The 26374-nt window shown below is 39.1% G+C and overlaps 1 protein-coding gene across 3 annotated transcripts in view; it reads right to left on the reverse strand.

Annotated features, from left to right (window-relative positions):
* ARMC2 (armadillo repeat containing 2) overlaps positions 1 to 26374 on the reverse strand; it is a 1279645-nt gene that overhangs the window by 484854 nt on the left and 768417 nt on the right. For all 3 annotated transcript variants that reach the window (XM_044065306.1, XM_044065323.1, XM_044065313.1), the window contains exon 12: positions 8062 to 8161. In XM_044065306.1, coding sequence (XP_043921241.1) covers positions 8062 to 8161 — 100 coding nt within the window. The remainder of the gene's footprint in view (positions 1 to 8061; positions 8162 to 26374) is intronic.

Genomic DNA, 26374 nt, shown 5'->3' on the forward strand with positions numbered 1-26374 from the left:
TTATACACAAACACACACTTGGGAAAGGCTGTCACAGATTTACTAGCTATGCCCCATTCTGCCCAGACTATAAGGTAGTTATCACTGCCACCAGAAGGCCTCGCTACTTTTAAGGCCCTTAACATAGTGTGTCTGATCTTACTGAGTAATATTACTATTAATCCAAATGGTGGTCTGACTAAGCAAGGCTATTTAGGAGTAGGCTGCACAGTGTCACCAAATAGATATGCAATTACTCTAAGAGCTTAAATATGTCTCACAAATATCAGCCACAAAGATAGGTTTAAATATATGTAATAATAAATAATAAAAGAACAAGACAACACTCAGTAAATCAACACAGTAACCTCAGAGTTCAAAATCACAACTAGTATTTAAAACAACATTGCAGGACAGTCTCAAATAAATAAAGAAAACATCTAAACTAATATTTACTATATTCCTAACTATATCTAAAAGAGTTACTATTCCCTAAAAAAATACTTACAGAGCAAGGCAAGTGCAGATATGATGACGACTGGATGTTTCCAGGTCAAAGACAACATACAAAATGCCCAGTCTCTCTCTCTGAGAGAGTTATTAAATTAATATCAAATATTACTGCTGGGTTAGCTTGGATGATATCACTTTTTTGTCACCTGACTTCAGTTACCAAGCTAAACCCCCTTTTGTCAGAAACTAACCAGATTTAACATCTCTGTGTGAAAAATACATATCCTTCAAATGTTTGTAGTTGCTAGAAGACATAAAACAATAAAACACAAAACAATGCAGAAGGCACCCTAGTTCTAGGCATCCTGTCTCCTTGCTGCATTGCAATGAACTTTTATAACACAATCGTAAAACAATTTAATTTCAGCTTATTTTCTTGAAATTTTGCAAGTTAACTATGTATGTTCCATTTTCTACTATTAAAACATACATTTGCACAGGTATATAGTTTATATACATTTCAGTTCTTTTCCAGTAGGGTGTACACTGTGGACACATCCTTGAAGCTCAGTACTGTACAAACATGTTCAACACACACTTCTGTACCAGTAGTTTAATAAGCGCATAACATATAGTTCTAATACATTTGGTAATATAAGCAATTGCATCATGCTGTTATTCACAAATGACATACAGCTATTTACAAAATTCCAGATAGCTGGGCTGGCAATGTCTCCTTTTGTTACATTTCTATATAAATCATATTAATATTCTCAAATGACACAATTATTTACAAAATTCCAGCTAGCTGTGCTGGCAGTGTTTCCCTTGTGTCACACACCCTTTTAGTTAATAATGTAGGGTAATGAGGAGTACATTTTTATTTTATTTTATTTACATTTATTGACCGGGCTAGTCTAACTGGATACATGCCCATTTTCAGTAGAGGGCCAGGGAGAAAAGCTCCAAGTATAGATAGAAAACTTATTATACAATATTAATATAAAAATTAAGCAATAATCAAGTACATATAATAACAATATTTGAATATTTGGGAGAGAAAAAGAAAAAATGTGTGCTGAGTTATTTAGAGGGGAATGAACTAAGATCAAATATAGAAAAATAAACAATATTTGACAGGGAAAAAAACACAAAGAGTAATGCATTTTAAAAAAGTTTTTTTTTTTAGGATAGAGGATGGTTTCAGGTTAATTTGTTAGTACAGGTAGGAAACATAGTACAGTAAAAAGGACATTGAATGGTTTGAGCAATATAGTACACTGGAGAAGTGAAGTAAAAGGGACAGCAGGAATGGGTAACGTAAAAAATCAGTCAGGATTTGTGCAGGGACAAAGCCAGTGAGTTTTAAGATGTTCTTTGAGATGTTTTTTAAAAAGATGTGTGGAAGAGACAGAAAGTTCACTTGGAAGCTGGTTCCAGGCTTTTGCCACAGTGTTAGTGAATAGAGAGTCCCCAGCTTTGTTGCTAGATTTAATAGTGGAAACTAGAAACTTATTAGCTGAGAGAAGAGTTGAAAGGCTTTTGTAAGGGGTAGTCAGATTAGACAGGATTCAGGTATTATTGGGGTGGTAAAGTATTTTTTTGGGTTCTAGTAAGTTGATGACAAAGTAGTTGGTGCTGCAGTTCTAACCATCCCAATTGTTTGAGGTTGAGACAGTGGTGGGTTCTAAAAGGGTTGCCAGTGGCAAATTTGGCTATGTTATTATAGCTAGTGGCAAGTTTGTTAAGGTTGTTTTTAGAAAGATTAGTATAAATGGCAGCAGCATAGAACAGGTAAGAGATCAGGTGAGTCTGGGCTATAGTGGTTCTGGCTGTTGGTGTAAGGAAGGGTTTGATTCTATACAGGGAACCTAGTTTTTTGTTGACAGATTTTATGGTAGTGTTGATGTGATTGTCATAGCTAAGGTTGTTATCTATAGTTATGCCCAGGAGACGGGTTGTAGTATCAGGAGATATGGTGGCTCCATTGTTAGAGGTTATTGTGAAGTAAATTTGTGGTGATTTTTGAGTAGGAGTAAAGAGTAATAATTTTGTTTTTTTTTTGGGGTTCAGGAGGAAGCAGTGTTGCATGAACCAATTTTCAACAGTATGAAATACAGATTGGGTGAGGGTCTGGAGTGAAGTTGGGGACCTAGCTGAGCAGATTAAAGTAGAATCATCAGCATATTGTATGCAGGTGGCTTGAGGAATTTTAGTATTTAAGTCATTAATAAACACTGTAAAGAGAAGAGGGCCTAGGATAAAGCCTTGACGTACTCCAATGTTTACGGGGAGGGGAGTTGAAAGCTTATTGTCCCAAAGGACTGCTTGATGTCGGTTCTCTAAATAGGATTTAAACCAGAGCAATGCCTGTGCATCCAGTGAATGGGCTTTTAATACCTCAATAAGCAGATTATGGTTGACCATATCGAAGGCTTTTGAAAGGTCGATAAACAGTGCAGAGGAAAGAGTTATTGTTATGATTTTTGTTTATACAGTCAGAAAAGGATAGCAGGGCAGTTGAAGTACTATGGAATGGTCTGAAACCATGTTGGCAGTTGGCAAGTAAATTGTTGTGGAGGAGATGGTCAAGTAGTTGTTGGTGGATGCATTTTTCCATTATTTTAGCTATAGGAGAGAGTAAGGCGATTGGTCTAAAGTTGGAAATATCAGTTGATGTCCCGCCTTTATGTAGAGGAATAATGAGAGAGACCTTCCATATAAAAGGGATTTTACTTTCTGAAATAGTTCTATTAATAAGGATAGAAATAGGGTAGGCAATGGCTTTAGCTGCAATTTGCAGGTATTCTGCTGGTAGACAGTCAGCAGAAGGGGTGCATGGCTTGAGTTTTTGAAGGAGGTTACAAATGAGGGATGCAGGTACTGGTTGCATGTGAAAAGAAGGAACTGAATTTGTTGTGTTATTCGGAGGGAGGGAACTAGTGGGTGGCAGAGCAATAGCTAGAGTTTGTATAGCTTCCATAAAGTATCTGCTATTAGTTTAGGGTTATTGTGGGTGATTCCTGATGGGGTAGGAGACTTGGAGTGCCCTGGGTGAAGTAGTTTGTTCATAGCTGACCAGAAATTTTGTGGTTTTTGTTTGTGGGTTTGTTGGAGGTAAAAGTTTTTTTTTGTCTAGCAGAATTTCTTTTTTGGTGACATTTCTTAATTGTTTAAAGTAATGGTGGTCATAAGGGCTTTTAGAGGCTCTCCACTTGGCCCAGATTTTATTTCTTAGGAGGATTTTTTGCCTAGTTTGTTTTGTGAGCCATGGGGCAGTTTTGGTCTTTATTCGGGAGGAGCGATAGGGGCATGGTAATCTAGGATTTGAAGGATTCTAGTATTAAAGTAGGTGACTGCTTCATCAAGTTGAAGATGGAGCAGTGGTGACCAGTCGCATGCCTTCAGTTCTGTTTGGAAGTTCGCAGGGTGAAAGTTTTATTTAGAATGGGAAGTTTTGAAAATAGTAGCATTGGGCCTATGAAGTTTTTGTTTAATTATATAGGTTAGAGCATGGTCACTGATGTCATCTGCAAGGGTTCCTGGTTTATAAGTAGTAGGGTGACAGTTTACGAGACTCCAGTCTAGTGTGGTTTCCGTACCACTTTGTTTGTGGGTTCTAGTAAGGGTGGTTATCATTTGTGAGAAACCATAAAGATTTATGTGGTTAATGGGATTGGGGGACCTACAGGTAGCTCAGTCTATATTAAAGTCACCTAACACAACGGTTTCCTGGGGTAGGTGGGTAGATTATCCACTGAGTATATTTTCTAGAGTACTGATATTGTTACCGGGGGGAAGATAGGAATAGATTATATAGATGGATTTATAGTTATTGATTTGAAGTTTGGCTAAAAGAATTTCTGTAATGGAGTTTGTGGGAAGTGGCACACTGAAGGGCGATACTTGGAGTTATAAAACATGGCTACTCCCCACACCTTCTTTGGTAATACAGTCTTTTCTCAGGATGTTATATCCTGGGGGTAATCTCATGGTCTTTGGTTGAGGTTTAAGCCAAGTTTCAGTAATACAGAGGATATCAAATTTGTGTACATCTAGGAGTGCATGAAGATGGGATATTTTATTGTTAATGCTACGGATGTTAAGGTGAGCTATCAGAAGGGAGTTAGATGAACTTGTTGGGGTAGAGGTGGTGTGGGGTTTTTGGTTAAGTGGGTCACTGGGAAGTCTTGTATCGGGGTCAGGGTTTGGATGGATATCACCATCTAAGAGGGGATGTTGTTGAGGTTTTTGTATTAGTTTTATGATTTTAAAGTAGTTGTAAGGGGGGTTTCTTGTCATGGAAGTAAGCGATATGGGTAGATCTGTGGTACTTTGGAAGTATACAGCTAGAAGTAGAGGTTATGTTAATGTGGTTGAGGGAATTTATATGTGAAAATGGTTGGGTTTGTTGGTAGTAGTGGTGCTGTTTAAGCAGAGAATAATGTTCAAAGAAGGTTAGTGTGAATGCTAAAGTTAGGGAAGCTAGAATGTGTAAATAGAGTTATGTTTAGAGGCCATTGGGTTGAATAGGTAAGGGTGGCGTGAGATGAAGGAAGGTGTTTTGTATTGTGTAGGAATTGAATAGGAAAGGGTGGCGTGAGATGAAGGAAGGTGTCTTGTATTGTGTAGGAATAAAGGTGTCTAGTAACAGGTGAAAAGAGAGGTGACAGAAGGAGGAGAGAGAGTTGTAAGAGGTAGAGTGGACTGAGGGAAAAAAAGTTTAATATGAGTTGTTATAAGGTTATAAATGTGAAAGGAAGTTAAGTTTAGTTGGTAAAAATAGGAGGTAATAGTAAGGACAGGTAAGGGGGAGGGTGTAAAGGTGATTAAGTATTGTTCCGGAATTATTGTTGTAGGGAGTGGGGGTATTAAGTGGAAGTAGATTGTGATAGGTAGGGAGTGTGGCTATGCAAGTATAAAGCTAATAGCACTGGTGGTGGGTGAGAATAAGGGGTAGGGTAGGGGAGCGGAGTTTGCCCGTAGGGCGAACGGAGCGGGTTAGAGGAGGTAGATGAAGAGTTTGCAGAGACAATCAGAGAGTAACAGGTTCCAGGTGCAGAGAAGGTGGTCAGAGATAAGTAGAGTTTGGTACAGCAGGTTGGAGGTAAAAAAGGATAGTGGAGTGGGTGGAAAATAGAAGAGGTATAATGGAGCTACAGGATGTGAAGAGAAAGGGATAAGAGCAGCAGAACAATGCAGAAAGATTCACAGGTAGGCAAGGGGAAACTCAGAGAAGATCCAGAGAAGAAAAACTAGGGAAAGTGGGGGGGGGATAGTTATAGCCTAAAGCTAGCTTGGAGCGCCACCTAGTGGGCAGAGAATAGAATACAAGGTAACTGTGATAGAGGTAGCAGGTAGGGGTGAAACAGATAATGAGTCCAGGGGGTATGGAAATATGGCAGTAGGAACACAGATAGAGAGGAGTATGGCTGCTGGTATCCTGACTCAGAGGCTTAAAAACTATCTCTGCTTGGTACAGGATAACTTACACAGAAGCAGTTTACAACCTATACTAGGTAAAATGTAAATTAAGCAGATACACTTGAAGTAGGACTTGGGTGTAGCATACTTTCTTAATCCCTTAGAAACAGGGAAGAAAATCAAATCACTGGGCAGCAGAAATCTTTGGCCAAGCGTTGGGATGGCTGGAATTGGATGAAAGGGGTCTTTACAGACTAGGCAGGTCCTTTAGTGCAGGATAGGAGGTACAGAGTTTCTTAATCCGTTAGAAACAGGGAAGAAAATCAAATCACTGGGCAGCAGAAATCTTTGGCCAGGCGTTTGGATGGCTGGAATTGGATGAAAGGGGTCTTTTATAGACTAGGCAGGTCCTTTAGTGCAGGATAAGAGGTACAGAGTTTCTTAATCCATTAGAAACAGGGAAGAAAATCAAATCACTGGTCAGCAGAAGTCTTTGGCCAGGCGTTGGGATGGCTGGAACTGGATGAAAGGGGTCTTTACAGACTAGGCAGGTCTTTTAGTACAGGATAGGAGGTACAGAGAATTCAAACAATTCGTCTGGGACCAGGAACACTCAGCAACCAGGGTAGGAGCAGGGATAATAAAGACGAAATTATGGAGGAAAAAGCACTGAAAGCCATAAAGTTATATATGTACATTTAAACTGTTAACACAAACTCAGATTTTTTTTTAATTTTCAGTTTCTAACTCCAGACTTGGAAACCTTTCTTTAAAGCAGATTAAGATCCATGTGCAATAAATAACTTTCTAACCCTAAAATGAATTTCATATCCATGGCGTCAAAGTATATTTCAAGCAAGAAGTAAAATATCTCTCTCTGTCTATGACGGGTTTAACATAGTGAGACAGCTTTAAAAAAAGCAATGGAAAGGAAGATCTCCGTTGCTTTTTTTAAAGCTATCTCACTATGTTAAACTCTTAACATAGCGAGATACTTTTAAAAAACAACGGAGATCTTCCTTTCTCCATTTCTTCTACACACAGCTCTGATGTACTGCATAAGCATACGCATGCGCAGTACATCAGAACTGCCACAGAATACTGGACAGCTGCGGAAGGGCAGCACGGAAGCATTATACAATGCCATTATTTAAGAAAAGAAAGTATTTTTTTTATTAAAATAATGTCATTGTATAATAGCAATAACCCACTTCTGGGTGTGGGTAATGCTGGATTTACCCACAGTTGCCTTTGTTTGGCCACTGGGGCTTCACCCTCTTGACCAAACCACACCAACCATGGGTAAATCCAGCATTATCCACACCCAGGCGTGGGTTATTGCTTAATTATTATTTTTAATAAAATATCTAATCAAACATTTTTTTTATTATGCAAAGAATAAAACTTTATTCTTAACAAGTGCTTGTATGTATTGCACAAATGATTTAACTTGAAATGAGTTTACTTAAAAATTTGTGTGCACGCATGTATTTAATAAGTGAATAGTTCACATTCTAGTATTTTTATTGACATATTTTTGTTCAAATATGCAGAGTTTTCACACTTCAAAGGAAAATCTCTATGCAGTGGTAGCACAAGTATGACATTACAGAACAGTCATCAAAATAACACAATCATAATGGCAGATAAAAGTCCAGAACAAAAGCAACCTCTGCAAAGTATGGGGGCACATTACAAAGAACTTCAAAGGATCACCAAATTTCCTGTCTCTGGGTGGCTATTTCAGATTATAACATATCTATATATTTTCTTAGTAAGTATTATTTCCATTATCTTTGATTTGCAATCATTTGGCAATGTGGTCTCTTGTGTGGGGTGGTAGTTAGTTTCACAGTCTGGTTTACAGCAATAATTTATTCTTGTTTTCCATCTCCCATAACCGTTTTACCCCATCCCAGGGGCAAAGGGGATCCACAGTCTATACCACTAAAAAACAGATCTCTTCATAATAAAATGATTTACGACTGTGTTACACTAAAAGACAACATTCCCACTACTGTTTGGGTATGCAGAGAAAAGAAACAGTAAATTAGAACAGATGTATTCACTAGCCACATAAAGTAAGTCAAATGAAATGGTCAGTAATTAAAATCAAAGAAAGTATCCGTGACAATGGGCTGAACAGATTCCCCATCACTGTTACAGTGTATAATAAAATGTAGTAACATAATTAGGCAATCTGACCTGCTTCTTTTGGTGCTTATTCAGTACTGCCAAGAATATGCTGAAACATCTGGGACAGTCAGCCAACGCTGTACAGCAATCATTGTAGGATGAGAGTTTGCTATAGGAAAACAGAACAGTTTAGTGAGCTTTGCTTGGAGGGTAACAAAGACCTATACCTTATTGTTTTCATTAAGGGACATCATTTACACTAACACAGAAAATAAAGCCAGTTTTTAGAGGGGATACCAATGCATAGTATATTCTAAAATGATATACAAACAATGAAATGTTCCGCCAACCATCAGGCAACTAAGTAGTTATGTGCAGAAGGTTATTTTATACTGCAAATGTTACCATCAACAAGCTAAATCTGTAGCAAATGACAATCATTGGGCCTGTTCAGTCTGTTCATCCCTCCCCCTGCTTCAACAACATATACAGTTACTTCAAACTGTACCTCATCTGCAGCTTTTTTTTTTACTACCTTTTGGATTCTTCCATGTCTTTAATGTCTTGTATAAGTCCCTTGTGTTTACCTCAAACAATCTGAAACCCAATGGCTCTTACCCTTTAACCATGTTGTTATGGACTGCCCAACTTACTATCACATGTGAAGACCAAACTGTCACTGGAGGGGGTTGAATCCACAACTGCCAATAAGTGTACTATACAAGTATGTGAGGAACAGAGGCTATGGTCCCTTGATCTGCTCCACTGCCTTAAACACATATGATGGCTACCAGAGAGATGGTGTTGAGTCATGTCATTGGTACCCACCAGGTTAAACTACAAAAAAAGGAAATAAAATAAAAGAAAAGCGCACACAAAATAGACTGCATTACCAATTCACCAAATGAAGCCTGAACCAAAAAGCGTAAAGGACATATCCACTCCTGGATGTGGGCTTTCAACATTCTCACCCAGACTAGGACTATACACTGACCACTTACAGAGCTGAACCGTTAGCTTAGCATCCCAAACCGCTACTCAACACATTCTCTCTCTGAAAGTACAGTTGTGTACACTAACCATAAATGTAGATGTTCGAGTGTATTCACTGTTGCAGTCATTACATTTAGGGTTGTCCTCAGTCAGTCTGATTAATAAAGTCTTGGGTCCTGCATCGGTTGCTGTCCCTTCTTCCATGACGTCAGGTCATCAGGGGTATAAAACATGCAGCCGATGCCATTATATCAGTTTTTCTTGCCCCAGATGTCAGGTGCCCCGCAAATGGGGAGCCAAATATTTAAGTAATTAAAAACACAGAAATATATATATATCTGCAAACTAAAGCAAATACACCAAAAAGGCTTTTAAGCATAGTAAAGGAAAGTATAAGTACAGAAAGCGAAAAAACAGGGGGTTGGGGGTTGGAGGGAGGGTAACCAGGACTGTAACAGTGAATACACTCGAACATCTACATTTATGGTAAGTGCACACAACTGTACTATGTTCATGTTTCATTGTTGCAGTCATTACATTTGGGTAGTTTCCCAAAGCTATGGTTGGGAGGATGGATTTATATAGCATTAGGACCAGTTATAAGGCCCTGCAGGACAGCAGTGGCAAAGCCTGCTCTGGATTTAGAGAAAAGAGGTAAATGGTAATGTTTGGTGAATGTATGAACTGAACTCCAGGTAGCAGCTTCTAGAATGTCTCTGGTAGGTTCCTGCTTTGAAATAGCCTTTCCCTCTGCCCCTGCAGCAAATGACACCAGTAGTTGATCAGATTTCTTTTAGAGATTTTGTTCTGTTTAAGTAAAATCTAAGCTATCTGTGTACATCCAATGAATACAGAATCTGCTCCCCCTTACTCTGTGGATTGGGAAAGAAAGTTGGCAAATGAATGGTTTGATTAAGAGCCACACTGGATACCACCTTAGGCATGAAGGATGGATTGGTCCTGAGAGACACGCTGTCCACATGAAAAATAATGAAAAGCTCCACTGCCATAAGAACCTATAATTCAGAAATCCTTCTAGCTGAAGTGACTGCTAAAAGGAAAGTTGTTTTTCAAGAGAGAAATTTAAGTCTGCAGTAGCAGCTGGCTCGAAAGGAGGAAGAGTAAGTTTTTCCAATACAAAATTGAGGTCCCAGGCAGTGGTTGGAGCTCTCCTAGGTGGTCTTAAGTTTTTGGCCACTCTGAGATACTGCTTTAGCAGAGGATGAGAGAAGAGGGGAGGCTCTGTGTTGTAATGAGCTGAAATGGCTGAGGCATGGATTTTTATGGAAGAAAAGGACAGGCCCTTGTGAAGCATCTCAGTTAAGTATTGTAAAATTTGAGGAATATTGGGCACTGCTGTGCTTATCCCTTGTGACTGATTCCAGGCACAAAATCTTTTCCATTTGTCAGCATAAGATTTTCTAGTACTAGGCCTTCTTGCCTCCAAAAAGACATCCATCACAGGTTTGCTGAGGGATGTTAAGGGTGAATTTAGGTGATTAGCCACGCTGTAAGATTCAAAGTTTGGAGCGGAGTGTGCAGAATTTGGTTGTTCTGCTGAGACAGTAAGTAAGGTGTCTGAGGCAGGTGCCACGGTGGGACTTTTAATAGAACTTTGGAGAGCAGAGGCAGAGGGGGAAAAGCATAGACTGATAGTTTTTTCCAGCTGAATGATAGAGCATCCACTTTCCAGGCTTTTTTGTGATGAATTCTTGTGCAGAATTTGTCCAACTGATAGTTCTGGGGTGAAGCAAAACGATCTATGTCTGGACTCCCCCATGTGTATGTCAACATGTTGAAAATCCGTGGTTCCAGTTTCCATTCGTGTGGGTCCATGAGGTTTCTGCTTAGTTCGTTTGCCAAAGTATTCAGCTTTCCTGGCAGGAATTGAGCTTGTAGCTGTATTTGATAGGTCAAGGCCATGTTCCACAATGCAATGGCTAGTCTGCAAAGGGGGTAGGAGTGTGTACCCCCCTTGCTTGTTTATGTACCACATAACTGTGGTGTTGTCTTGTCTTTATCATTAATTGTCCTGGATGAAGGTAGTCCTTGAAGGCTGTCAGTGCATTCTGTACAGCTAGCATCACTTTTTGATTGATATGAAGGTGCATTTGATTTGGGCTCCATTTGCCCTGAATGCAGTTCCCTGCCAGATGAGCCCCCCCAAGCATAGTCTGATGCATCTGTAGTTAGAGTTTGGGTGGCAGGGGGTGGAGTGAATGGCAGTCCCTTGTTTTGGTGGCAGGTCTCTGCTCACCACAGGAACTCTAGTTGCAGGCAAGGTAGGAGAGGAATAATTGTTTCCAGGCTGTGACAGTGTTGACTCCATAAACTTTTTAAGTACCACTGAAGTTTCCTCATATGCAGTCTTGCATACGGAATTAGAAGAATGCAGGAGGCCATGAACCCCAAGGCTTGCAGAATTTGTCTTGCAGATAGCAGGGTTTTTGTGGCCACCTGTTTGAAGTAAGTTACCAAATTAATTTGCTTTTCTGGCGTAAGGTAAGCCATCTGGGCAGTTGTATTCAAGCTTGCACCCAGGAATGTAATTTTTTGAGAGGGTACCATTTGTGATTTCCTTTTGTTTATTGTGCACCCTAGACAAGTTAGAACCCTTTTTACAAACGCCAGATATTTTAGAAGAATGTCCCTGTTTTCTGCCTGAATTAGACAATCGTCCAGATATGGATATATTTGAATATTTCTTTGTCTGCAAAATGCAATTACTGGAGCCAGTCACTTTGTGAAGACCCTGTGTGCAGTAGATAAGCCAAAGGGCAGTGCAGAGAACTGGTAATGCAAGTATCCTGCTTTGAAGCGGAGGTATCTTCTGCAAGATTCCCTGATTGGGATAAGCAGGTAAGCCTCTTAAGTCTAGAGTTACCAACCAGGCATCTTTGCCTAGCTTAGGAAGTAACTGTTGAAGAGTCAGCATCTTGAATTTTGGAATGTCCAGAAATGTGTTTAGAGTAGATAAGTCCAGAACTGGATGCCATGATTTGTCTTTTCTGGGTACCAGGAAAAGTCTTGAATAGAAACCTTGTCCCTTTTCCTCTTCTGGTACCGGATGAATAGCCCCCATGTTCATGAGGGACAGTACTTGTTTCTGGGCCTCTGCCAACTGATCTGGTGGGCAGGTCTGGCCATCGTTTGGGATTGACAACATATGGAAATGAAATCTGTATCCCTGGGATACTATATTTAAAACAGAAAAATTAAAACAAACAAATAAATAAAACAAAATCCACGTCAGCAGAACCAGCAGCAAAAAATCCAATGGATTGGATTTTTTGCTGCTGGTTCTGCTGACGTGGATTTTGTTTTATTTATACTATATTTAAAACCCATTTGTCCTGGGTTATAAGTTGCCAGTTTCTTGCATGACGTGCCAGTTTTCCCCCCAAAGGGGCGGCCAAAAGGTAAGTGCTTGATAAGTGTAAAGGGAAGTCATTGAGACTGCTTACCATAGGGAGGTGCCTTGTTGTTTCCAGATTTGGAGGAGGAGGCACCCCATTGTTTTGTTCTAAATGTCCCTTGTGACTGAAACCTGGAGCCTTTGGAATGTCTGGGTTTGACTTGAGTGGCTCTCGAAGGAACTGGAAAGGACCAGTTCTTAGTAGGCCAGTGCCTACTAAATCTTGGAGGTTGCACTTAAGAAATCTTTCATAGTTTGCATAGATTTAGCTTTATCTTCCATCTTTTTTAAAACTTCTTCAGCCTTATTACCAAAGAGACGGTCCTGTTGTAAAGGAGCATCCAACAATTTTGCTTTAACATGATCAGGCAAAGTTTGCTCTTTGAGCCAAGCATGCCTTCTTAGCACAGACCCAGTTACAGCAGCAATGCAAGAGGCCTCCAAAGAATCAAAACCACATTGCAAAGTATGTTTTCCAACGTGTTCAAGATAAATGCAATAAATCCTGTAAATCTTTATTTTCCACTCAGTCAGAAATTAACATCATTTTCTATTTAAGCAGTCCCATGATATGCTGTTGATATTTAAGCATATGAAATTGACAGTTTAAAGCCCTGATTGCCAAGGTTGCAGAAGTGTAAACCTTCTTACCCAATCTATCCAGTGCCTTGGAATCTCTATCAGAAGGGGTAGGATTTTTAGCAGTAGAGGCCTTAATGCCCTTGGGACCCTGAGAAATGGTTTCAGGATCTGCAATAAGATTTTGGAAAAGGAATTTGTGGGAGTCAGGAACCCTGTGGTATCTGTCTGGCTTACAAGGAGCTGGAGGCAGAGAATCAGGAGCCATACTAGATTCTGAAAAAACATCATAGACAATGTCTAGAACAGGAGGTATAGCCAAAGGCCTATGCTGAGGAAGAAGAAGAAAATCCCTAAGTCTCTTTTTAGATTCAGAGAAATCCTGACTTTTCCAGTGGAAATGTTCCCTTAAAGCATGTAAAGTTTCCCCAAAAGAAAAATCCTCAGGGTGAGAGGCAGAAGGAATGGAATCTTCTGCATCAGAGTCATCATAAGTTTGTATAGACAAATTCTGTTCATTAGAAGAATCAGAAGAAATAGAACCCTGTTCAGAAGATTCATAATCAATGTCTTGCCTAGGCCTCTTAGAAGGGGGGGGGGGGGTGGCTACCCCTGATCAGAGTAATTAAAACTTCAGCCATCTTGATCATCTGTTTTTTAGGCATAGGGGCCTGCACATGTGGCCCAGGCGTCGGTTTTTTAGACATAGATTTTGATTTTGGCCTTAGTTTTGAAGATGGAGTCGGTCTAATATACAAATCTGTAGGCCTGAAAACACCCTCAGTAGCTGGTGCCTGCACAGTGGCTCCAGACCCATCTAAGGTAGAGGCATCCGCAGGTTCCATAATTGAAGCTTCTCGCTGCATACCGGACTCCGAATGGGTCTCAGTAGAGGCCTGCGAATCAGAGGTAGTGGGTATCAGGGGCTGCAAAAGCACCTCACTGAGTACCGGCAAACTGGCGACTGGCTTAGGAGAAGCATCGAAATCAGTTTTGGACCTCGACGGCCTGTCTCTGTCTTTTTCTTTGCGTTTTTTAGGTATTCCAGTAGTCGGATTGCTAACCGATGACATTTCTGGATAATTAAATCGTGAGCCAAAATATTTAGAAGCAAAAATATACTGACGTTTAATAGTGCGTTGATTAAATTTAGCACAAAACCAACAGCAAGATACGTTGTGGTCAGGGCCTAGGCAAGGAATACAAGATTACCCCAACTGTAATGACTGCAACAGTGAAACACAAAGAACATCCATGGTGTTTTCCACTGTTCCTTATCTATGGTAACTCTCTTCCAAACAAATTACTTTCATACACACCCACACACAAACCCATTTGCCAGGAATGATGTCAGAGTTCTTCAATTCTCTACATCATTCTTCTTGGCATGGCAGTACTGTCACCACCCTATATATGGCTAGAGGCCAAACACACCACTTACTTGCCATTTTTGATTTTGTAATGCATAAACTACAATAGTTAATATCCACAGTATGCTCAAGTGACCTGGCTAATTAGAGGTGGGCACCATATCTTGCCAAATTATAGTGTTAAATAATACCCTGTTCTAAAAGAATTAATAACAATGCATAAATAAATAAATAAATAAATAAATAAATAACCAGTGGCAAGATCTTTAGAGTGAATAAAAAAGGTTACTCTTTACTTAGATAATAAAGACAGTGCTGATACAGGTGACATATATACAAAAGTAAATAATTTACACAAAGAAGAGAAAACAATTATTTTACAGACAGAATATTTAAGGAAGAAACTGATCTATAGCTAAATAAGTACCACAGAAACTTGGTATGCTCTACTGCCATTGTCGCTACCTCACTCCCTCTAAGTTCACTCTCTCTACCACATTCCTCATCCCTTCTCTCCTATATGGTGCCCCACTCCTAACTAATCTACAATCCACACTTAAGTCAAAACTCTCCCCCTGCAATAATAAGATTGCCAAGTTTGCCACTAGCCACAATTCTTCTACCCATCACTGTCGCCCTTCACAAACTAAATTGGTAAGAGCTACCCACGTATCTCACCTACATTCAACTGACTCATGTTCACAAACTCATTTTTAGCCCCTCCCTCTGTCCTCCCCCCCCCCCGGCAAAAATCTCCTATGCTTTGCCCTTCCGCATCAGTGGAACTCCCTACCACCATCCATCCGTACCATCTCTAGACACTCTTCCTTCAAAACCTCACTGCACTCACACCTAACATTTCTCTGGGAATGCTCCCACTCCCATCCCACATAACCTCTTCTCTCTATATTTCAGGCCTCTCATGTACTCCAGAGTCCTATTCTTTTCCTCATAAAAGTACTAGCAAGAATTTACAACAATTCTTATTTTTCTTAACCTTAATTGTTTGTTTCATATTGTATCTTACTAGGATTTTAGTTGTACTTCTATATTTACTGTTATATAACTATTTGTTTATAACTTTTGTTATTGTGGAGCTTTTTATAATTACTTGTTTATAACTTTTGTTATTGTGGAGCTTTTCTCCCCAGGACTCCATTGAAAATGGGTTCTTCTTGGCCCAATGGACCATCATGGCAAACAAACTGCAAACAAATAAATAAGTACCATAACCTTCTCCAACAGAAGGAAATACTGTGTACTAAAGTATTTAAGGAAACTGCAAACAGCAAAGCTTCACAGATGTCGTAATCGGACTTCTAGGCAAGGCTGCTTCCTGGATTGATAACATTAAAGTGGAATTTAAAAATAGGGTGGAAATAAAAGAAAGGGAGCTATGGTTAAGATGCAACAAGAATTACTTAGAGAGACTGACAAGTGTTAAAGTACTGCAAAATAGGGGGATCTCACAGAACAAGAAGAGGAGCAACTGCAGAATGCTAAACAGAAAATAAGGGATTACCTCAATATTATGCATGAGTTTAAAAAGATTGCTCTTAATCAATTGTTTTTTGCTAATAATCCTAGAGCAAAAAAAACTTTTAGCACTACAACTCAGGCAACAGAAAATAGAAAGGGCTGTCATCAAGCTTAGGGAGCCTATAACAAGGAAGATAACAAGGGGATGCTGTAGAAACATTGGAAATACTTCGAAAATTCTATGAAAGTCTGTATAAAGCAGATAAATATGGAAATCAAGAAAAGATACAAATGGAAATGTTTATGGAAGAATTAAATATGCCCAGGCTAGAGGTAGAGGAGGCTCAATTACTAACTGTTAGGATAGTTGGAGAGGAGATAAAAATGGTGATGTATAACCAATGTACAGGAAAGTCCCCAGGAATACATGGTATTCTTGCAGAGGTCTGGAAGCTAGGAGGGAAAAATCCTGGTAAAGATCTGGAAGGTTTTGTTAACAGTATTTTAAGAGGAAGAGAAGTACCAACATCCTGGAAGAAAGCGGTAGTAGATGTAATACCTAAAAAGGGTAAAGATCCATCAGATCCAGCTTCATACAGGACCATTTCAATACTAAATCTTGATTATATCCTACATTACATGTTTATGTCTATAATGGCAAGAAGAATGGCAAAAGTGATGCCAAAATTGACAGATATGGATCAATGTGGTTTTGTGAAGGGGAGGCAAACATTTGACAACATTAACAGAACAGTGATGGTCCGGAGGAAGAAGAATGTAAGAAAAATACCACTGTCGTTGGTAGGTCTTGATGCGGAGAAAGCATTTGACAGAGTGATCGGAGACTTTATGAGCAGAGCAATGGACGCATTTGCATTCCTTGAAAAATTCTAAAGTTGATTAGGAGGATATATGAGGGATCAGAGGCGAACATTAAAGTGGGTGAGGTCCTCTCTGATAATCTCTGTTTGAGCAGAGAAACTAGGCAAGGGTGTCCTCTCTCTCCTTTGTTGTGTGCATTATATTTAGAATCATTGGCAAAAAAAAAAATAAGGGACTCAAAAATTCAAAGATATAGTTGGTATGGTAGTCAAGAGAAGCTGGCTATATTTGCAGATGACATTATTTTATACTTAACAAAACCAGAAAGGAACATTACAGTGTTGTGGAACATACTGAGACAATTTCAAACCTTTTTGGGATACTAAACTAATGAAACCAAAACAAAATCAATAGCAGTGAATTACGTACCTACATACGAATTGGTTCAGCAATATCTATACTTATGGGGACATGATAAAATGAAGTATTTAGGAGTATGGATTAAAAATGATACAGCTGTGGCAGCTAAGAATATGTGGGAAGAGACCAAACAAAAGATAATAAAGTTGAGAAAATGGAAGCTCATTTATATGGATAGTGATAATAAGATACAAGCAGTTAAAATGTTTTTAGTCCCTTGAGTCTTATATACAGATTAGGCATATTTTTATCACCAGAGGAGAAGTTGTGGATAGTAATTAATAGAGAGTTGAAGGATTTTCTCTGGGAGGTGTAGATGGCAAGAGTCAAGTGGGATAAGCTTATTCTTCCAACAGAACAGAGCAGATTGTGACTACAGGGTATTTCAGAGCAACAAAGTTAAGGCTCCTACACACAGCACAAGCAGAAAACTATAACTCAAAATGGAAAAAGATGATGGAGAAATGGGAGGAAGTTCAAGCAACAGGGAGAGACTGGGATTTTGGATGCAAACCTTTAAGGAGAAAAACAGTAATCATACAGAATATTATATTCATAAAGTTGCAGAAGGTATTCCAAGAACTAAGTCAATAGGGGTGACTGCAATTAGGGATACAGACAATAGGCAAGAGGGGGCAGGAGTATATTGGAGAAAACTGGCAAAGGAACCAAGGTATTGGGAGCAAATAGCTAGACAGGGAAAGGTAACAGAAGAAGAAGATGCTAAGAGCTTATTTGGACTGCAGGTGAGAGACTGCCTTTCATATGTCAGAGAAAGAAACAGGGGGTCCAAAATGAAAGATCAGCACTGGTAGAGTTCTTATAAAAATCTAGAACAGAAGTGGCCATTAAGAAAGGAATAATTATTAAAACATATAAAATATTGCATGATAACTATAAGAATCAATCAGAAGAGGTTAGGAAGAATTGGGAAGACAGATGGAATTAGCAATTCACAAAGAAACAGTGGGGGATATATGTACATCTCCCAAATATGTAAGAAAATCTAGAAGATTTTGGATCTTTGCCTGGAAGCATTTACATAGATATTTTTATACTCCAAGCAGGCTCCAACGAATCTTTACTCAGGATGACAGCAAATGTTGGGAGATGTGATGGGGAAGAAAGATTTGACTGGAACATATTTTCTGGGAGTGTAATGAGTGGGTTGACTTTAAAGATTTGCTGTAGACTGCTCTGTTGGAGATGCTGGGTGAGAAAACTGCAGTGATTAGGGAAATTATTTTTTGAGTTATGATACTGAGGTGGAATTGCCTAGACACAGTAAGGCCTTGCTGAGTTTAATTTTGATGGCTCCCAAAAAAGCAATAACTAGACAATGGAAATCAAAGTCTAAACCAACTTTACTAGAAGTGACAAAGATAGTAACCGAGATAAAAAAACTGGAACTGGGATCTGTAGAATGGGGTAGGAGTAACTTACACAGCAAAAAAAAGGGGAAATGTGGGACCACTACATGCAGATGAGGAATGATGTTTAAAAGAAAGCAGGGTCTGAATGAGCTATTGACTGACAATGACTGGATACATTAAAAGCGATGTATAATGTTTGCAGCTACAGTTGGGTTGGCATAGTTTGTAAAGTACAATATTTGCAACTGTTGTGCCACTATGATGTATTTTCATTTATATAAATGTAAGATTGTATCTGTCACACATGATAATTTAATAACGATGTTTCTTGTTACCACAGGAAACATGGATCATCAAATTACATAATTTCTCTCCCAAATAAAAAAAGAAAAGACTAATCTTCTAACACCATGATCTTCAGAGAAAATATTTGCTTAAAAAAATGACTTGTCTGAATTAAAACAAGTTTTCTGAAATTTTAAAAGTCTCTAATCAAGTAACTTGGTTCTTCGTCCTTCTCAGAAGACAAACATTTACTGAGTAATTATATATGTTTACACCACAATTAAAACCATTAGCTCTACCATTTGAATAAATAATAATTTAAAGTGGCCTTTATCTTTTTAATACAACAAAAAATGATTAATGTCAGTGTTCAAGCTCCAGGGCTGACATATTTGGTTCCTTAAGATTAAATAACTTCCCTTATGTAACGAACTGTTTCAAATCCACTCTTACACCTAAAGGATGTTGTAATAAAACCATAAATTTAAAGTCATCCAGTGTGTGTGTGTGTGTGTGTGTGTGTGTGTGTGCGCGCACGCACACCTCTTTCATAAATTGAAACGGAACTACAATTCCTAATGTTCTCCTGTATGTTCCAGGATTATAACTACACATTCAGTTTTTCCTATATAAAATTTAGGTAACCACAAATAAATAAGATAAATTACCCATGTGGAGTCACATGTCAAACCCTGGTATACATATCTATATCTATCTACCAATCTACAAGTCACTCAACATTTAATAAACAATCACTTTCTTGCAAAGAATCGCACACACCCCACATCATCCACACACAAAATTATATTTAAGCTGTTCCTGAGCTGCTTGTATGCAACTGAAATTAATGTGAAGTAATCTATCTGCTACACTTAAACCTCTAAATGCATCTTGGATTGGATGGAAAGACAGTTTTGAAAAGTCAACAGTCAACAAAATATACATATATATCTATATATATATATATATATATATATGTGTGTGTGTACAGTATTAACCAGGATATGTCATTTGCACATTTCCTATGTGCTCCCTTCAAAGGAGGTCCAAGGTATTACACAGTGAAGTCTCTGGTTTTATAAGGGTATTTTTTTGGATGTTTTTGTCTGTGTTTGTTTCTGTGAAATCATTTTATTTGTTCTTTTGTTCCTTTTTTGGGAAATGTTACATTCACCCAGATGTTATAGACATAGGGCTCATTTAAAAGTGGAGTGTTTTCAAAAAGTAGAAGCCGCGGTGGTGCAGTGGTAACGTTGTCGCCTCACAGCAAGTGTGTGGAGTCTGCCTGTCCTCCCTGCGGTTGAGTGGTGTTCGAAAGACATGCGTGAATGGGCATGCCTTCGTTGAAGGTTGGGTGCCTGGCTGTGGACATGTATGTTTCAGCCTTCTTATGGCCTCATTTGCACAGCATAAGTGGACTGTTTGGCTAAACTTTAGAAACACAAGGTTGTCATACCCAGCTGATGTCCATAACCATTATATTTTTATGCAAAATATCCCAGCTAACAAACTAAAACAAGGAGTATCAAGGTCACAAAAAAAAAGTCTGTGGTTATTTGTAAAGTCTCTCACTAATGAGGGAATGCTGTTCCATACTGTATATTAGGTGGCGACAGTCTTTGTTTAATGGAGTTTATTCTCACTTACTGAGAGTTTTAACTGAATAAAATATGATTAACTGCATCTGGTTTGGCCATTATGTGTCTATTTTTAAGTATCTAGTTTAAACTAATTTAACTATAAAATATTTTGTCCACAAATTTGGTGAAACTCCATGTTTAGCCAGGTCCCACCTCTCTCTCTTCTCCTTCTCTGCATTCCTCCATCTATCGCCATAAAACTATTAAACTCTCTTTAAGGCATGCATTGCAGAACAGTACATTCTGATCTTCAAAGTCAAACCTTGCTTCAAGAAACAGACTTGTTTACAGTTAGAATCTAATTATTCTGGTTAAGGGGTAACTCATTTCTCCAACTGCATCTTTCACTGAATTAACAGATTTATGTCAAAAAATCTAATATGTCTTTCTATATCTTCCAATTCATATTGTACATAAATCTAGTAGATTATGAGTTTTATAATTCAGCTGGTAAACCTAGACTAAAGTGCATTCATTAAATACATGTTTAACAGACATTAAACTAACCTAAATATATGAAAATATGACTTTGCACTGCTTGAATTGCTATGAGAGAGCCTGGCCAGTTTACTTACACCATGAAAATTAAAATTATACATAATATGTACTGCATAGAAGGAGGGGTCTGCAGTCCCAGAAAGTCAACAGGAATGAGCACTATTGTTGAGATTGTTTGGCACGGGTCTCTATCACTTCGCGTATGTAAATATCGAATGCTTACATCGTAGAATATTCACGTACTCAAATAAGTTATTGTGGGGGGGGGGCTGCACCCCCAACACCCCCCACTAAATATATATTCCTACTCTGAATTCCTACTCTCCCAATCTTCACTGTACTGCAAAAAAATTCACAAACTTCAAGTGCGTGAATATTCGACTATGTAAGCATTCGATATTCATGTACTCAAAGTGACAAGGAACCTTTGGCACAGTTCATCTTAGTTCTTAATAGTTTTAAAATTACTAAAGAAAATAAATGTTTTTTTAGATAAGGTGATTATAAACAAGCTTTAAGATTTCTTTGTTCCGTGCTTCTGCTCATGTTCCCACTTAACTAGTAACTACCATCTATAATTATAAGTATTTCCCTAAAGTTAGAAGGAATAGTGTAACAGCATTATATCATGCACTTAAATGTGTACACTCAAACTGTTGCTATATTAAGAATACATTTCTTTTAAAGACTCAGCATTACGTGATCTAATACTTCTGTTTTTTTCCTCCAAATACATTAACTAAAGAAGTAGGCTGTTAAAAGAACTTTCATAAACATGATCTTGTTTTACAGAACGTGAGACAATGAAGTGTGTTAAACACAGAAAACTACATTCCATGTTTATGTTCAAAGAAGAAAATTGCAATATATGTGTCTCTTGTTTTAGAAACAAATTTATTTATTTTCCTTGACCATATTAAAACAAATGATATGAGATTCTAATTCACGAATTAGGACCCAAAATAATGAGTAAATGACCTGTTATTCAAGTGTGAACATTTTTGTGTTAAAGCACAGGCGTATACAAGTATACTAAATATAACAGCAGATCTTCAATGAGAAGTCACTGAACAGTAAACCATTTGAGATGCACAGTAGCTTACATGTGCCATCATCTAGCCTGGAATTCTAAAATTAGTGGCCTCTATTCCTGTAAGTAAAAATACAGATCTCACAATGGAATGCACTGATCAAAGTATGTCTCTGTCTCTTGTATATCCCACCCTGGTGCATGCTCTCTTGCAGTTCATTAAGGCAGATTTCTCTCAAATGGAAGGATGACTAAAGTAAGCAAATAGCCCCTGTTCCAGGTGACTAAGTAACTCATCTAATTGTATAGAAAATTATAAACAATGCGGATCTGCTCTGACTTTTCTACCAAAAAAATAAATTATGACAAAAAAATACTCAACTTGATTTAAAAGAATAGCCTAGAAAGTACAGCTCTGCAAGTAAATTTATCATAATAGTAGATTTTCTAATGATGTTACTATTGCAGTACCCTAAGCTATTGAGGCCCTACCCCCACCTGACTGACTATCCTTTGGGTGCCTTCCATGTGCTCTATCTAGAGCTTGAAGAGGCTTGCATAAAAGGACAGTTAGTGCACAAATCTCTACAGAACTTTTTTGTCTACAATAATGGGAGGAAAGATCCCTGTAATAATGTTAGAAAACAAAATTAGCAGTAAACTTTATACACAAGGGTATAGATATCCATACCCTTGCAAAAATAAAAGGAAAGACACGTAAAGCTCAAAGGGACTGAAGCGAGGGGGAGGATACTGCAACAGTGATTTTTTTTTATTAGAACATCTGCTGTTATGGTAAGTTTACTTACACAACTGTTGTATGTTCAACATACAGATCATGGTTGCAGTACCCTAAGCTATTTGGGTAGATTACCACAGCTTAGAATCTAAGACTGGAGGAGGCCAAAATTAAGACTCGAGAATTGTCTTAGCAAAGCTCATTCTGGACCTGGGAAAGGAATCCAGTTTGTGGTGCTCTGTACAGGTATGTACAGAGGTCCACATTGCTGCCTCTAGAAAATCTCTAGAGTCCACCCATTTCCAGATCACCAAAGAAGCCAAAACCCTTGCCCAGAAGTGGCTTATAATTGTTAGTATAACAGAAGACAATAGTCTGAGACAACTATCTGTAAATAGTCTACTTTTGACACTGTTTGTCCTTTCCTCTTACCTTCATAGAAGACAAACAGATAATTAGCATTCCTGAAAAAGTACAGTTGTGTACACTTACCATAAAATGTTCGAGTGTATTTACTGTTGCAGTCATCACACGAGTTATCTGCCTGCAGGTAGCCCTCAGTCGGCCCGAATACCAGAGTCGTGGGATTTCTGCATCAGATACTGTCGCCTCTTCCATGATGTCAGGTTTTCAGGGGTATAAAACATGCAGCCGATGCCATTACATCAGTTTTTCTTGCCCAAGATGTCAGGAGACCCCAAAATATGAAGCAATTACATGATGTGGAACACCTCCAGTAAAAAGTAAATACCATTGCCATAAGATATGGCCAAAAAAGAGGATAGGTAGAAAGTATAGAAAAATCAGGGGGCTGGTGGGAGGGTAAAGTACAGTTTTGTACCTACCATAAATGTAGATGTTCGAAGATCCACATTGCTGCAGTCCTTACATATGGGTAGTCCGCTGTCCTCGGTCGGCCCGAATACCAAAATATTAGGCTGACGTCGGACAAGGCGCTTTAAACTGACATCAGGACGTCAGGGTACAAAAGCGCATGACCGACGTCATATCCGCAGTCTTTTCTTGCCCCAGATGTCAGAAGGCCCTAACAAGAAAGGCCAAAACCAAAAAACAGCAAAAAATAACCAACCACCCCTGCACTAACCATATTTACAATATGTACAACCCAAACCACACCACCACCTCTAACTACAGAGGGGAAGGAGGACTGCAGCAATGTGGATCTTGAACATCTACATTTATGGTAGGTACAAAACTGTACTATGTTCTTCATCTCACATTGCTGCAGTCCTTACATATGGGTAGAATCCCAAAGCAGAGGTAAGGGAGGATGGCAAAACTAAAAGCATTAGGGCTGCCAAAATGCCCTGTAAAATTGCAGTGGCAAATCCAGCCCTAGATTTAGAGTAAAGTGGAAGGTGGTAATGCTTAGAGAAAGTATGCACTGAACTCCAAGTAGCTGCTTCCAAAATATCTTTAGTAGCCACCTTAAAAAGCTGTAGAAGTGGCAGTAGCCCTAGTGGAATGAGGCCTAATCCCAGCTGGAATCTCCTTACCATGATGGGAATAACAGAAAGCAATACAAAACCAATCCACTTAGAAATAGTTTGTTTTGAAACAGGTTTGCCCTGAGAACCCAAAGCAAAAGAAACAAATAACCGCTGAGACTGCCTGAACCCTTTAGTTCTGCTCAAATAATATCGCAACTGCCTGTGTATATCCAAAGTGTGCAAAATCCTCTCCCTTTATTTTGGGGTTTGCATAAAAGTAGGCAAATGAATAGTTTGGTTTAAAGCCACACTAGAAACCACTTTAGGCATAAAAGAAGGGTTAGAAAGACACCCTATCCTTGTGGAAAATTAAGAAAGGCTCAACTGCCATAAGGGCCTGTAATTCAGAAACCCTTCTTGCAGAGGTAATGGCCAACAAAAAAGCAGTCTTCCATGATAAATATTTCAACTCTGCAGTTGCTGCAGGCTCAAAAGGTTGTAGAGTGAGTTTCTCCAACACAAAATTGAGATCCCAAGCAGGAGGAGGAGCTCACGGGGTCTTATATTCTTTACCCCTCTAAGGAATTGCTTAAACAAAGGATGAGAAAATAATGGTGGGTCACAGTCATAGTGAGCAGAAATTGCTGCAGCATGAACCTTTATAGAGGAGAAGGACAAACCTTTGTCCAATAACTCAGTAAGATATTGTAGAGCAACACTTAAATTAGGTTTAGAAACATCAAAGTCCTTTGCTGTACTCCAAAATAAAAATCTCCTCCATTTATCTCGTAAACTTTCCTTGTACTAGGCCTTCTGGCCTCCAAAATAACATTCAAAACTTGTTGTGGAAGCTGAGACCCTCCAGGGTTTAAAACAGAATATGCCAGGCTGTTAGATGTAGAGAGTGAAGTTTGACATTGAGTAAATGACTGTTCTCCTGAGACAGCAGGTGAGGAATCGAAGGCAAAGGCCATGGAGGCTCCAGACTTCTCAGTAATGGGTACCAGTGCTGTCGAGGCCAATCCGAGCTATTAAAATCATGTTTGGCTTGTCCTGTCTGACCTTCAGGAGTACCTTTGGGAGGAGAGGCAGAGGTGGAAAGGCATACACGTGAAGATTGCTCCAATTGAATGAGAGAGCATCCACTTTCCAAGCTGTGGGATGAAACCTTTTGTGCAAAACTTTGGCAGCTGGTAATTTAGTGGAGAAGCGAACAGATCTATGTCTGGAGTTCCCCATAACACTGTCAATCTCTGAAATACATGAGGATCCAATTTCCACTCGTGGGGATCCATAATTTGTCTGCTCAACACATCTGCTAAGGAGTTCTGTGCTCATGGCAGAAACCTTGCCTGAAGATTTAGCTGTAAACTGAGAGCAGTCTCCCACAAAATCATTGCTTGTCTGCATAGAGGATATGAATCGTCCCCTTGCTTGTTGATGTACCACATGACAGTTGTGTTGTCTGTTTGAATCAACACCTGCCCTGGAAGAAGTAAATCCTTGAAAGCTATCAATGCAAATTGGACTGCTAACATCTCCTTCAAGTTGATATGTAAATGTTGAAGTCTGGCAGGCCACGTGTCTTGTACCCATTTTCCATTTAGATGAGCTCCCCAAGCTTTGTCTGAGGCATCTGTCGTTAGAATCTGACTCGCCTCTGGTCGGGTCACAGAGAGTCCCTTGTTTAGGTGACATTCCTGAGCCCACCACAAAAATTCCTTTTGAATGCAAGGTATTATCTGAATGACAGTGTCCATATCTTGGCAGTGCTGCGTCCATACATTTTTGAGATACCATTGTAGCTTCCTCATATGCAGTTTGGCATTGGGAAGTACCAGAATACAAGATGCCATGAACCCCAAGGCTTGAAGGACTGTCCTTGCAGTCAGCCTGGACTGACGAGACAATTGGTGGAAGTAAAGAGAAAGATTCTTTTGTTTGTCCGGGGTCAAAAGGCCATCTGGGATGCTGTATTCAGTCTCACACCCAGAAAGCACATGTCCTGAGAGGGTACTAGACTGGACTTTATTTCGTTCACAGAATACCCCAGGCATCTTAACACTGCCATCACATACTGTAAATGATGAAGAAGTTCGTCCTTTCCTTGGGCCAGAATCAGGCAATCGTCCAAATAAGGATAGATTTGTATTCCTCTTAGCCTGAAGAAAGCTATCACTGGAGCCAGAACTTCGTGAACACCCTGGGCAGTAGATAAGCCAAAGGGCAATGCAGAGAACTGATAATGAGAAGTCCCAGCAAAACGCAGATACTTCCTGCAACTGAGC

The sequence above is a fragment of the Protopterus annectens genome, chromosome 1.part0, assembly GCF_019279795.1.
Source record: "Protopterus annectens isolate FY-2018-M chromosome 1.part0, PAN1.0, whole genome shotgun sequence".
In the NCBI taxonomy this organism is placed as follows: domain Eukaryota; kingdom Metazoa; phylum Chordata; order Ceratodontiformes; family Protopteridae; genus Protopterus; species Protopterus annectens.